Below are 15,111 nucleotides of genomic sequence, written 5' to 3' on the forward strand. Positions count from 1 at the left end.
AACATGCCAGAAACGAAAAATTCCAGGAACAAATGGAACGGAAACGAAGATTAGCATCTACTTCCAACCCCCAGGGCAATCCAAAGAAACTGATAGAAAAATGACGGACGAGATTAAACACAACTGCAAGGGAGGCAACAGTTATCATGGACGGACTTCAATTATCCGGCGACAGACTGGAACCTAGGCACCTCCGGCTAGGGTAGAGAGACTAAGTTCCTGGATGCTGTAGGTGATTGCTTCCTGGAACAACTTGTCAAGGAAAATACGAGAGGAAATGCAATTCTGTACTTAATTCTGAATGGACTACGAGGACCGGCACAAGGTGTAAAAGTAGAAGGGACACTGGGAAGCAGTGATCACAATATGATCCACTTCAACCTGGACACAGGGGCAAAACATCGATCCAGAACGACGCCCATGGCACTGAACATCTGAAAAAGGAACTACAATGGGATGAGACTCATGGTGGGAAAGAAGATTAAGAAGAGGATAAGCACTGTAAAAAATGCTAGAGCAAGCATGGTCCCTTTTTAAGGACACAGTCACCGAGGCGCAAAATCTATATATATACCGCATATCAATAAGGGATCCAAGAGGAAAAAGAACAAGGAACCGGCGTGGTTCACTGTAGCAGTGAAAGAAGCAATCAGAGGCAAGAAGACTTTAAGGAATGGAAAAGATAAAAAAAAACGGTAAAAAAACTGGAAAAAGCACAAACAACATCAAAACAGGTGCCATAAGGCGGTAAGAGGGTCCAAAAGAGACCACAAGGAAGGAGGCAAAAAACTTCAAGCTGTTCTTTCGATATATTAAGGGGAAACGACCCACGAAGGAAGCGGTGGGGCCGTTGGATGACCGAGGAATGAAGGGAGTGCTAAAGGAGGACAAAGCCATCACCTACAAACTGAACACATTTTTTGCGTCTGTGTTTACCAAAGAGGATATACGCAACATACTGGAAGACAACAGGCTATACGTAAGAAATGAAAACAGGAAACTAACAGGGCTGACGGTCAGATTGATAGGCTTAAAAATGATAAATCCCTTAGACCGGATGGCATCCATCCTAGGGTAATCAAGGAACTGAAAGGGGTTATAGCTGAACTGGTTCAACTAATAACCAATCTGTTGATCAAATCAGGATTCTGGAAGACTGGAAAGTGGCAAATGTTACGGTGATCTTCAAGGAAGGTTTGAGGGAGAGATCCGGGAAACTACAGACCGGTGAGTCTGACCTCGGTACTGGGAAAGATGGTAGAGGCGCTTATAAAGGACCGCATCAGACTAAGATTCAAGATGGCCGCTGAACAGACACACTGAGAGCGAAGCTCCGGACCGCAACGGATATCTCACCCTGTTTCTGGTACTGGTGGCTTTGCGGCCCAATTTCCTGTGGAAATGCCGAAGAGAAGGGGCAGGAGCGCAGCTGGTGCCTCGCAGCGCTCGGATTTGCCCTCCCTCAGCAGGATAGACAATCTGTTGCGGCGGATGCAGGGAGCAGCGCAGTCCATGTCAGTGAGCAGCACGTTGGGAGCACCCGGACGGAGCGAGACTGGGGTTGTCTCTCCTGGGCTTGAAACCACTCTAAGCCCCGACTTGAGAGCCCCCACCTCCGCGACATCGGTCAACCAGTTCTCCAGGGGCAGAGGAAACCCCGGAGAAGGGGGAGGTCCTTTACCCAGAGGCAGCCTATTCTAACTTGGAGACTGTGGAAGCAGAGTTTCCTGATCAGGGAGCAACTGCAGAGGGGACCCAGGAAGGACAAGCAGTCGGAGGTGGATTCCAATTAGATTCAAGCTAGGACAGCTCTTTTTCTCAGGACGGTGAGCATTTCTACACCCAGCAAATGTTTTCTATTTGCGAGAAACCAGCACAAGTGACTTTAGACTCTTTATGGGATTTGATAGCAAATTTTACTCAAACTATAAGTCCCAATTTCCAATACATAGAGGGAAAATTGATTCAACATACTAAAGAGCTGAAAGACTTAACAGCGGATTTGGCAGTCTCTAAGACCACGACTCAAAAGCTTGATCAAGAATTGTTAACACTTAAACATGTACAAGAGTCCCTAATTAAGGATAATACTAATCTCAGGAAGAAAGTGGAGATACTTGAAAATAATTCTAGAAATAATAATCTGAGACTTATTAATTTTCCTAGAGTATCCACCGTCACCCCTAGGGAAATGTTAAGGAGATATTTGATTGAAATTGAAGTAAAGGCTGCTTTGTTTACCTCATTAGAATAACTACAAGACGGCATTGTATCTTCCAAAACAGACAATATTCGTTTATTGTTAGTATAAAAACTTACAGTATTACAGCAGCAGAGATATATCAGAAAAATGTATTGTCAGTTCAGAATATGCAATGGAGAGAAGAACTTGCACCCATATGCTTAGCAGTGGGCTAGCAGATCCCCGTAGCATAACTAAGTGAATCTCTCTGGCTTTACCTAGAATGCACATGTTTTTTATACAGAGCAATTCTTCCTTTGTTCCAAAAAGTCCATCCCCGAATTCTGGTTATGTAATTCCCTATTGGTACATAAAATAATGTATACCTAACTCTTCCTCTCAGTCCACGCCTCTCTCACCTCCACCCCCCCCTCCCCAGTAGGGGGGGCCTTGCAGAAACAGAGAACTCTTGGTGAACTTTCTTTCTCCAGCGCTGAGATCTGTAGATGCTAATTAGTGGTTTTACAATTCTGTGCATCTTCAGGATGGTGTCCTTGTATGCTGAAAGTTGGCAAAGGTGACCTTTCAACAATCCAGCCTCTTGGTTCCCATAACTTGGTTCAGAGACAGGGAGCAAATGTTTTGGTACCAAGTTCTCTCATCTCGCTACACCCACATCGTCCTGCAGGGATCCTTGCTCATTATAAAAGTTTTATGGCTTTCCAGGGTGCCTGGCATATGAAGTCATACAGCACTGATAACAGTTCAGCAGAACCTTGGAGAAATATCCTCCCAGCAGGGAATGAAGACAAAAACGTTGTAGTAGAGGTCAGCTGGGTTAGCATTGCAAAGGCTGCTGGTGTTTACAGACAGCAAGGTACAGGCTGGGCCTGGCTATGGGAAAATATAGATGTGTAGTGTCCAGCAAACACAAGTGAGGCCAGTATGTCCAGTTGAATCATCTGTATGTCCTGATTATCCATGTCAAAATACTGCAAGTTCCTGAGGAATCTTTACCACCATTTACTCAAGCGTATTATTTACCAAACAAAGATGGGGCTCAATTGCAGTCTAAAATATCGGAACAAACACCAATGAATGTTTCTGAAATTTTAGAAACATCAGATAGCGAGACTGCAGTACCTTCTACAATGGTTGTGACTTTAGCTCTCACAATAGATAAAGTATGGTTATTGAGACTTTTCTTTAAAAATAAACAGAAAGAGTTTCTTGGATGTAGAGTACAAATGTTTCCTGATTTTTCCAGAGAAACTCAAAAACGTCATAGAGAATTTCTACTTTTGAAATCTGGAGTCACTTCACTGGGTGCGACGTTTTATTTGAGATACCCTTGCAAGTGTATCATTTGTTACCGTTTAGTTAAATATGTTTTCTTTGAACCTTACCAGTTAATAGCTTTCCTGGCTTCATCTCGATTGGATAAAGAAGAATCAGCAAGAGCTCAATAGTTTTACAAGCTGTTCTTTAATCTCAGTTTGTCTGAATATGCCAACTTCAACAATCTTTGTTTTCCTTTCTTTCGCTTAATATAATCTTGGATCCTCCTTTTTGAGGACTTGAATGGGGTTATTTGAAAGAATTTTCTTTAGTTTTTTGTGACCTATATTGTTTTTAAGTAATATTTAAATAACCTACTTTCTGTGCAAGAGAATATTTGAATATATAATTAAAAAATGCATATATGTTTGTTTTGAGCACCATGGGGTGCCTGGGCATTGGACTATGTTGTTTGCATCAATAAAAATTGTTTGAATCATAAAGGACCGCATCATTGACCACCTTGACAGACACAATCTCATGAGGACCAGCCAGGAAGATTTTGGTTGAAGAACTTGCTGCACTTCTTCGAGGACTTTTCAAAGACGCTTTCGATCAATAAGTCTTACTCTTGAATTCATTAATAATGTTGTATTTGACTATTCATTTTAATTCCCAACCCTATGTTTTTGCCTGACCTCCTTTTCTATAATAATTTGTAGTTCAAATCCCCTTTTCCTCTTTACTCTTGTTTTGTTAAGTTTGTATATAGTCTAGTTTATTTTAATGTTCATGTTTAAATTAATGTTTTACTTTTTAATATTGTAATTTTAATTGTTTCTTTTTATGTATGTTCATCGCTTTGAAGTAAGATTAAACGATTAATCAAAAATTTTAATAACCTTGAAACTTGAAACTTGAGATAGACAAGGGTGACCCAGTCAACATTGTATATCTGGATTTTCAGAAGGCGTTCGACAAGGTCCCGCATGAACAACTATTTCGAAAAATTGCGAACCATGAAATCAAGGATGAAATACGTGGATTAAAAACTGGCTGGCGGATAGGAAACGGAGAGTGGGGGTAAATGGACAATAATCAGACTGGAAAAGCTTCATGAGTGGAGTGCCACAGGGTTCAGTACTTAGACCCATGCTCTTCAACATATTTATAAACAACCTCGAAATTGGTACGATGAATGAGGTGAAAAAATTTGCAGACGATACGAAATTATTCAGAGTAGTGAAGACACGGATGGATTGCGAAGACCTGCAACGTGACATAAACATGCTCGAGAAATGGGCCGTGACATGGCAAATGAGGTTTAACTTGGATAAGTGTAAGGTGATGTATGTCGGTAACAAAAATCTTATACACGAATACAGGATGTCCGGTGCAATACTCAGAGAGACCCTCCAGAAAAGAGACTTGGGAGTACTGGTTGACAAGTCGATGAAGCCGTCCGCACAATTTGCGGTGGCAGCGAAAAGGGCGAACAGAATGCTAGGAATGATTAAGAAGGGGATCACGAATAGATCTGAGAAGGTTATCGTGCCTTTGTACCGGGCCATGGTACACCTCCACCTGGAATACTGCGTCCAGCACTGGTCGCCGTACATGAAGAAGGACACAGTATTACTCAAAAGGGTCCAGAGAAGAGCGACTAAAATGGTTAAGGGGCTGGAGGAGTTGCCGTATAGTGAGAGATTAGAGAAACTGGGCCTCTTCACCCTTGAAAAGAGGAGACTGAGAGGGGACATGTTCAAAACATTCAAAATAATGAAGGGAATAGACTTAGTAGACAGGTTGCTGGCACTCTCTAAAGTTAAAAGGGGATAAATTCCGTACAAATGTAAGGAAGTTCTTCTTCACCCAGAGAGTGATGGAAAACTGGAATGCTCTTCCGGAGGCTGTTATAGGGGAAAACACCTTCCAGGGATTCAAGACAAAGTTAGACAAGTTCCTGCTAAACCAGAACATATGCAGGTAAGGCTAGACTCAGGGCACTGGTCTTTAACCTAAGGGCCGCCGCGGTAGCGGACTGCTGGGCACGATGGACCACTGGTCTGACCCAGCAGCGGCAGTTCTTACGTTCTATCTTTCAGCTCCATTTTCAATCTCTGGACAGATAAAATGGACTTGCTCCGATGCAATGAGTGTATATCAGTTTTAATAACATCGCATAGTACCATTGAGTATCGTTCCAGTACTGAAACCAAGCTGAACCTTTGTCACAGGTCCTTGGGTTTTATATCGATCTTCATTCAGTGCATTACTGTTCTGCCTGCTATATCTCTCTGCAGTATGCTGGGATCTCGTCTAACATTATTTACATGTGACCTTTAGACCAGTGGTTCCCAACCCTGTTCTGGAGGACCACCAGGCCAGTCGGATTTTCAGGCTATCCCTAATGAATTTGCATGAGAAAGATTTGCATTTAATGGAAATGACAGGCATGCAAATCTGCTCCATGCATATTCATGAAAAGCCGATTGGCCTGATGGTCCTCCAGGACGGGGTTGGGAACCACTGCTCTAGACTACTCCTAGGTCACCTCCTTTTTCTCTCTCTTACTGATAGTATATTCGTTCCTGCTAATGTAGTACAGTCACATCTCTTTGTAGGACTTATAATGCATGATGACTTAGGATACAAGAAAGTTTGCACACGATGAGTTTCCAAACTGCTTGTTGATCCTCCATTGCCTCAGGTGCATTAGTGTGTGAGCCCACCGGGACAGATAGGGAAAAAATACTTGAGTACCTGAATGTAAACCACTTAGGCTATAAGTGATATATAAATACTTAAGTAAGAGGAGATCATGTGATGATGTGAGCAGGGCGGACATGTTTCAGCTCTGCTCCAGGGCCCTGCTCCTCATCGCTACTTACCGCATTGAATTATCTGCATTTTGGAGCTGTCTGCTCGCTCTCCCTGCTCTACCTTTTATATGGACAGATTCTTGCGAACCAGTGATGCGGGGATGACGGGTAAGATGACGAAGAAGCCGAGAGAGGTGGGCCAGGAAGGGCAGGACAAAATGGCGATGCAACCGCCGCTGCCGGCTCCCTCAGATGAGTTCACCACCACTCAGCTGACCCAGCTTTCTGGCACCCGTGAAGTGCGCATTGGAACCCCAACTAGAGAAACTATCCTGCCAGCTGGGGCAGGTTGATGCCTTGCTGGCGGATACAGTATGACACGCGGGAGAGCTGGAGACACGCATGTCAGCGCTGGAAGACGCTGACTTGGCAGCGGCCCCCACGATCGCAGCGCTGGAGAAGCGGGTAGCAGAGCAGGCCGATAAGTTGGAGGATTTAGAGAATCGTTCTCGACGTGGGAACTTGAGATTTGTGGGACTGCCTGAACACTTACCAGAGCAGTAGCTAGGTAGCTTTCTTACTGCCTGGCTTCAAAAGGAGCTGCCGCTGTCTGATGGTACGGGCCCCCTTTGCTTTGAGAGGGCACACCAGCTGGGATGGTCAGTGGAGAGCCAGCAGCGGCCAAGAGCGGTAACCGTAAAAGTGCATAATTATTTGCACAAAGCTGCTCTATTGTGGAGCTATAGGGATCACCGGGATGCCTTGTGCTATGAAGGTCAGCGTGTACAGATCTTCCAGGATTACTCCCCTCACCAGAAAAAATTCCAACCTTTGTGTGCTGCTTTGGCAGAGAAGATCCATTTTTTAATTTTTATATCCAGCTATTCTAAACGTATCTCACAATGGAGCATGGAAGGTATTTGATTCTGTGGACCATGCCCAGGCATTCATGGATACCCTCAACACTTGATTTTCCGACTCTCCACTTTCTTGGACTTTGCACTGTCTTGCTAATACTGGAGCGGTCAGCCTTGTCTTAGACTGCCATTGTTCACTCTGTTCTTGAGGTCTTTTCAGCTTTATCTTTAAATGCTATTAGAGCAGGGTGAGGCCTTGCATGTTTGGGCCTCTGCTGCACGTATCTTTGCACTTCCTCCCTTACAGGCTTGGATGCTAGCTTGTTTAGACTCTTCTTATTTTTGATGGCCTTTTGGGGGGGGCTCTGGGAGTTGCGCCTCCGCTCTCCTGGGCCCATTAGGGCCCTGCACAGGTGATTGGTGGGGTGGGGTGGGGTGGAGCCCTGTGCGTTCCTCTGAATCTCCCCAGTGCTTGCACTGGTGTCATGGGACTTGCGCCCATGTGGTTTGTGTGGGGTGTTGGGGCATTGGGATTGGGTTATTGGGTTCTGGGCTTGGATGGAGAGGGGTTCCTGGGTTGGGGGTTGGGTGGCAATCTCTTGTGTTTCCTCTGGTTTTCTTTTCCCTGTTTTTTTCTTCTTTCTGTCTCTGGATTTTTCACATTACCTTTCTAGAGGTGGGAGTGGGATGGCTTTTCTGTGGTGTGTGGAGGAAGGTGAGAGCTGAGGATCTGCCTTACTAGACAGCACACTTTTCATCTTCCTATTCCTTATCCCTATGTAGTCTGGCTCACACTAAAATTATTTCTTGGAATGTGGGAGGCATTACTTCTCCCATAAAACGCACCAAAATTTTGCAAGCTCTCCAAAGGCAGGGGGCCGATATAGCGTGCCTTTAAGAGACATGTCTCTCAGATGCAGAACACCTAAAATTACAGTGCTGTCCATTTTTCTTCTTCCGGAGGCAGACATTGGGGGGGGGGGGGGAGTGGCGGTTCTTATATGTAAATCATTACAATGTACAGCTACACTCTGTCACAGGGACTCGCAGGGCCGCTACAAATTGCTCAATTTGAATTTACAAGGACATGCCCTTATCTTGTTAGTTGTATACGGCCCTGTTCATAGGGATAATCGGTTCTATAGAGATCTGCTGCACCTCTGTACTACTGCTCAATTAGACAACTTGATAGTGGTGGTAGATATGAACCTGGTTCATGACCCCACTTTGGATAGATCTACCAGTCTTCCTTCTAGTGGCGAGGGGACGAGTAATGATTTAGTGGCCTTCACTACAGCGCTGGATCTGGTGGATACGTGGCACTCATTACATCTGAAAGAACGGGACTACACACACCTCTCCAGGGCTCACGGCACTTACTCCCATTTGGACTATGTTTTTGTCCAGCGGGGGCTGTTTCCTTTGATCTCTTCGGCTGCTGTGGGCCCTGAGGAGGTTTCTGATCACTGCATGGTATGGATTGAGCTTAAATCCCCTCATTTCTATCATCAGCAGAGGGGATAGCGATTTACTGCCCATCTGTTCAAAGATCCCCAATTTATCAAATATCTCTGCACGAGGTGGGAGGATTCTGCTCACAATAATTCGATTCATCTTAATGACCCGTTTTTGTTTTGGTCGGCGGGGAAGGCAGTGATTAGGGGCTATTTCATTGCCTACGTTAGTGCTTGCAATAAACAGCTGGCTGCTGGTATTTTGGGTTTGGAAAGCCAAGTTAGGAAACACAAGGCAGCATACATTCGGGTCCCTCGTGGGCTCATAGGGAGGCCTTGCTGACTAGAGAATGACACGGTGACAAAATTCATCACTGTTCCCGTCCCCGCGGATAACCGCGGGAAACCATCTTCATGTCATTCTTTAAGGAGAGAGGGAAGAATCAGAGTATAATTGGGCACAACTACTGACCCGCAAGCTTTGCTTTGAAGAATGCTGGTGTAGAAGGACCAAGGTTGAAATAGACACTAGAAAATGACATGGGATTATTTCCCGCGGTTATCCGCGGGGACGGGAACAGTGATGAATTTTGTCACCGTGTCATTCTCTATTGCTGACCTCTCAGTTGGCTCTGGACTCCATGATCCATGAGTGCACCACGCGCATGCTGCTTTACAGAAAAGGTAAATTTTTTTCATTATGGCAATAATAGTGGGAAGTTGCTAGCATCCATAGTCAAAGCGTGGGAGGGGCATAGGCATATTACTGCCATTAAGGACTCATCGGGCACACTGCATTCCAAACCTGACTGTATTTCACACTGTTTGTTGAATTTTTCTCCTCACTATATGACAAGGGAGTTTCTCCTTCCGAGGCCTCCATTGGAGAATTCTTGCTTCAGTCTGTTACCTCAGCTTTTCAACACCCATTTAGACATTTTGAATTCTTCCTTCACGGTCCTGGAACTTCAAAAAGCCATAGTTTCTCTCAAGTTGGGTTCGGCCCCTGGGCCTGATGGGTTTTCTGGGGAGTTTTACAGGATACTTCAGGTTCCTTTGGTCCAACCCCTCCTGGCTTACTATGACACTGCATTGCATAAGGGTATGTTCCCAGACCAGGCTAATTCGGCTTTGATCACTTTACTTCCCAAGCCGATGGCGGATTCTGAACTGGTGACATGCTATTGCCCGATCTCTTTAATAAATGTCGATCTTACGTTATTTTCTACATTATTGGCGTCCAGGCTGGCCATGATTCTCCCGGTATTGATTGGGAAGGAGCAGGTGGGCTTTGTTAGAGGCCGTCAATCGGTCCTAAATGTCAGGAAATTGCTGGTGGCTATGGCATATTGCCAACATCATGGGGTGCCCTCCATGGTGGTCAGCCTGGATGCCGAGAAGGCTTTTGTTAAAATATTATGGCCCTTTTTATTTGGAGTCCTTTCCTATTTGGGCATGCAAAGCATGTTTCTCCAAGTCATCACAGCTCTTTATCATAACCCAACAGCTTGTGTGTTAGTTAATGGGATTTGCTCCCCTCCCTTTCTTATTGCCCGAGGCACTAGACACGGGTATCCCCTCTCCCCATTGCTTTTTCTTTTGACCCTGGAACCATTACTTTCCCTGATTAGGCTGTCCCCAGGCATCAGCGGGGTCCCGCTGTCTGAGGTTTCAGTCAAAGCCCTTGCCTAAGCAGATGATCTCTTGCTGTTCTTAACTAACCCCCAGGAATCTCTTCCTATTCTCTTAGATACTATCTCTCGTTTTGGGGCCTTCTCCAGATTTACATTGAACTATCATAAGTCCCAGGCTCTTCCCCTACTTCCTGAGGTTAGGGCTTCTTGGGGGGGTCCCTTCCCTTTACAGTGGATGGCAGACTACATTAAATATTTAGGGATCTTAATTCCTAACCACCTCTCTCACTTGTATTTTCTCAATATCCAACTTCTGTTGCAAGATACTGCTATGAAGTTAAATCTTTGGCAAGCGTACCCTCTTTCCTTGTTTGGTAGAATTCATTTGTTTAATTAGCTCCTAAATGGCTGTACACCTTTCAACTCCTGCCCCTATTTTTGAGGGTTGGAGATGAGAGGAAATTACGACGGCATCTCCAAACCTATCTGTGGCAGGGAAAGAGGACGCGGCTCCCTTACACAATTATTGGTACCCCGGTCTCAATGGGGGGATTGGGCCTATTGAATGTTAAACTCCTTACTGTTGCTTGTGCTATGCGGCATGTCAGTGACTGGTTTCGTTCAGCTGAAGACTTTACTAATACCAACCTCGAATTGTCACTTCTAGACTCTGCGCATTTCAGTTGTTACCTCCATGTCTAGGGCTTGCGTCCCCGCCTGTTGCCACACTTTCTCATCTGCTTCCTATGGCTGTTGCTGCATGGAGATGGGTTTTGCAACGCTACTACTTTTCAGCTAAAGTTTCCCCGTACCTGGCCATCAGACATAACTCGCACTTTCCAGTGGATACTTCCTCTCCGGATTTTCAACGCTGGGCACAGAAAGGCATTCAGTATCTTTTTCATGTGCTCACAGAGGAGGGCAAGATGATGCCCTTTTCAGACTTACAACGGGAGTTCTCCCTTTCTCCTCAGGATATATTTCCTTACCTGCAACTTCGCAATTACATCAGGAGTCTTTGCTGGACTGATCTGACTGAAGACGTCCAGGAGGCGTTGGGATCGCTTTTCACTTTGCGAACCCAGAACAAGGTTCCTTTGAGTTATCACCATAAAGCGCTCTTAGACTCCTCTCCTATTCTTGGATATCGAGCATATGGAGCAGCGTGGGAGTCCAATCTCTCCATCACCTTGCCAGAGGCCACCTTTAAGACCTTTGTTCTTGCTATTCATAAGGTTACAGTTAATGTAGCCTGCTGGGAGCTCCAATATAAATTTGCTCTCCATCTTCATATGTCTCCCTACAGGGCTTACTTGGTTGGGATAGCTCCGACCTCCAGCTGTCCCAAGTGTGGCGGTTGTGAGGCCACTTTGGGTCACATGCTCTGGTTGTGCCCTCCGGTACCTTCTGGGACCTGTTGTTGCGGACCCTCTCCTCCCGTTGGAAGTGTGACGTAAAGTTGGAGGCACTGATCTTGTTTGATGTTTTCTCTTTGCAATCTCCCACACTGAAAGGTAACCCGGCTTTTCTCCAACAGGTAAGTCTTCAAGGAAAAAAGGCTATCTTGATGCTTTGGATAGAACAGCCGGCTCCTACTCCTTAACAATGGTGGCAGCACATGACCACTTTATTGAAGATGGAACGTACACAGCTGTGTACCTTGGAGTCTCCCGCAGGCAGGCGGTTCCTGCGTATTTGGGGACCATTTTGGAATACTTTCTCCTCCATTGCAACGAGTAGACTTTTGAACTGTTAAGATGTTGTGAGAGTCAAGCAATGTACTTTTTGCTGTTATGCCCCCTCCTCTCTTGTCTTTTTCTTCTTTTATTTTGCTCCCTTGGCTTGTTGTTGGATTTGGTTGGGTAGGGGGGCGGGTTTGGTGGGTAAAAATGAAAATTGTTTGAACTTGCTATTTATTATTTTTGCCATTCAACTTGGATGTGTTGGCTTTTGTGTTGGCAGTGCTTGTTTATTTAGCTCAATAAATACGATTTAAACATAAATACTTAAATAAATAACTTTGATGTGGTCATCCTTATGTTTCTGCTTTGTTAGTGAAATATTGACTGACCAAGCTGCTTATTGTCTTATGTAGCAGAGTAAAATTTGCTGTCCCCTATTTCCATCTATTGGTAGATGTGATGTTGTATGTAGGCTTCTATCCTGCAAAATCCTCCTATGTGTGGAGTTCCAGGGAGGTTACAATTGACATTTTCTCTCACTTCCATTCTAGTATATATTTTATGATTGTGGACAGTATTGTCATTTTAACAGAGATAGAGGTAATTTTAAAATTCTGACATACGAATTTGTAATATTAACAAAATATTGAGAGGAAGTTTGTAATTTTGACAATGATTCATGACATGTAGAGATTATAAGGTGGTGTTCGCATAATCATAAGTTAGTGATCTTAGCAAAGATTTCTGATGTTAGGTTTTTATTTGGTATTATCCTTGTGTTGGAAGGACTCGTATTTTATAAGTAAAGGAAGGAAAACGAAGGTAAGACAAGTTTTGTTTTTGGTTTTTTTTTTCCCCCATGTTTAATTACATTGTCTTTCATTTATTTTACAGGTATTTCGAAGAAAAGCTGTGGAATTGGGAGAGAAACTACTTGCAGCATTCAATACCCCCACTGGAATCCCTTGGGCATTGCTAAACTTAAAAAGGTAAGATTTGTCTGATTGCATGATTCAATCACTTAAATTGCATTCACTGTGTTCCATGTTTGGTACTGTACCAAACCTTACTCCTGTCTTATGTAAATAAATACATTTAAAGACGTCATTGTCCATTGAGTTTCCAGTTATTAAATGTTGACATAGAAGCATCACAGGTAAAATCCCCATGCAGTCTATGAACACTTGTCACACATCTTATACCATATACATCACTTAGGAACACTTTTACTAAAATATTTTCCATTTGTTAACTGCAAAGATTAACTTGTAGAAAGTGTAAAGCCTATGCAGAAAATGCAGGGGGGGATGTCCCGCATCTGCCCTGCATTTATCTCAAGGGGCAGACACACTTGCCATATTTCACCGTATGTCACTGCCACATGAGGTGGCAGATAGTGGTACCTGCAGGTCACCTGTTTTGAACCTGAATTTTACTCTTGAGGGCTCAGTCATCCTTTACTCTCAAGCCTCACAGGGTAGCATATCATTGGGCAGAAATTGGTCTCCTTGGATAAGTTTTATAACAATTTTTGTTCTCCAAAACAGAGAAGGTAAAAACAATAGAAAAAAGAAACCCCCAAGTACAACACATTTAAGTAATAAATCAACACTATGACAAAAGTTCACATTATGAAGGCAGAGAAGAAGAAAAGGAAAAATCCCCCACTTTTATAAGTAAGCAGAGGGTTCACCCTCACAATTGCAGCCAGTACTCTAATAGTCAACATAATCCAGCATATCTTCTCAGGCCCCAACATATTTTCATTAGATCTAGGATGCTGGTTGTAATGTTTTGAGTTTTGTGTTTTTGTATTGTCTAGTCTATTTTGGGTACTGGGTTCATGCCTTAGAGGTAGAGGGAAGTAAATTAACAAGAGAACAATCAGGTGGTGCAGAAAAAGTATATTACTGTATATAGGAATAGGCCTTTACAAATATAGAGCATTCATTGGATTTAGAGCTGCTTCTGTATGTGTATAAGAAAATGTGTCTAGCCTTCTGAAAATGGCTGAGAAGAGGTGTATATGTGCAGGGGAATATGAGAGCAGAGCAGAAAGAGCTGCCTGTGTCCTGCCTAAATGAATGGTGTGTATGTCAGAATGGGTAGGTGTGGAAGAAGAAAAAGGGGAGGTGGGGGTAGAGATCAGGGCACTGTAGCCTGTCTTTATACAAGGGAGTTCGTTCTAAAAATATTATCTTCCAGTATGTATCTGTGTCACAATTTAGTATTTCAATTTCTGAATTCCTTTGATATACTTCAAGCACCTGTCTTTATCATATCTTTTGAAAGTTTAGGGCTTGTATTGTGATTTACCATATTTTTCGCTCCTTAAGACGCACTTTTTTTCCACCCAAAAGTGGGTGGAAATCTTGGTGCGTCTCATGAAGCGAAGGTACAAATTTTGTTACCCCCTCGCCCCCCCGTACCATTGTAAAACCCACCCACCATACCACCTTTCTAAACCCACCCACCCGCTGATGCTTCCGCACCACCTCCTTTTTAAACCCACCTGCCCGCTGCCGCCGCACCACCTTTCTAAACCCGCCCGCTACCGCTGCACCTCCTTTTTAAACCCACTTGCCCGCTGCCGCCGCACCACCTTTTTAAAAAAAAAAACAAACCAAACCCCCACTCCAATCCGTCCATCTGCCGTTCCCCCTTTTTTACCTGGTGATCCAGCCAGCTCCTCATTTCCCAGCCAGCAGCGAAACAAATCAGCAGCGCGGCTGTCAGGAGCAAGCTTTACGCTCTCCCGCTCAGCCCCGCGCTGCTTTCCAAATGGCTGCCGTAAGTTCTTGCGAGTTGCAAGAACTTACGGCAGCCATTCGGAAAGCAGCGCAGGGCCGAGTGAGAGAGCGTAAAGCTTGCTCCCGATGGCCGCACTGCTGATTTGTTTTGCCGCTGGCTGGGAAATGAGCCCGGAAGAGCGAAAGTTGCTGCAGCAAGGAGGGAGGTAGCGAAGCCGGCTGATGGCAGAATTTTAAAAGGTACGGGGGGGGCCTTGTCTGGGGGCTGGCTGGTTGGCCTAGAGCTTGCTGGCTGGCTGGCCTGGGGTTGGCTGGCTGATTGGCCTGGAGTTGGCTGGCTGGTTGGCCTGGAGCTGGCTGGCTGGCTTGAGGCTGCCTACCATTAGATGTGCCCTGTACCCTGTTACGGCCTAGACCACCAGGGGGGGGGGACAGGGAACAGGGTACACCAT

The 15,111-nt window shown here is 44.6% G+C and overlaps 1 protein-coding gene across 1 annotated transcript in view; it reads left to right on the plus strand.

Moving 5' to 3' along the window:
• Positions 1–15,111, plus strand: part of MAN1A1 (mannosidase alpha class 1A member 1) — a 260,475-nt gene that overhangs the window by 105,138 nt on the left and 140,226 nt on the right. The window contains exon 5 of the mRNA XM_033939003.1: positions 12,804–12,898. Within this exon, the coding sequence (XP_033794894.1) occupies positions 12,804–12,898 (95 nt within the window). The remainder of the gene's footprint in view (positions 1–12,803; positions 12,899–15,111) is intronic.

The sequence above is a fragment of the Geotrypetes seraphini genome, chromosome 3 (genome assembly GCF_902459505.1).
Source record: "Geotrypetes seraphini chromosome 3, aGeoSer1.1, whole genome shotgun sequence".
Classification (NCBI taxonomy): Eukaryota; Metazoa; Chordata; class Amphibia; order Gymnophiona; family Dermophiidae; genus Geotrypetes; species Geotrypetes seraphini.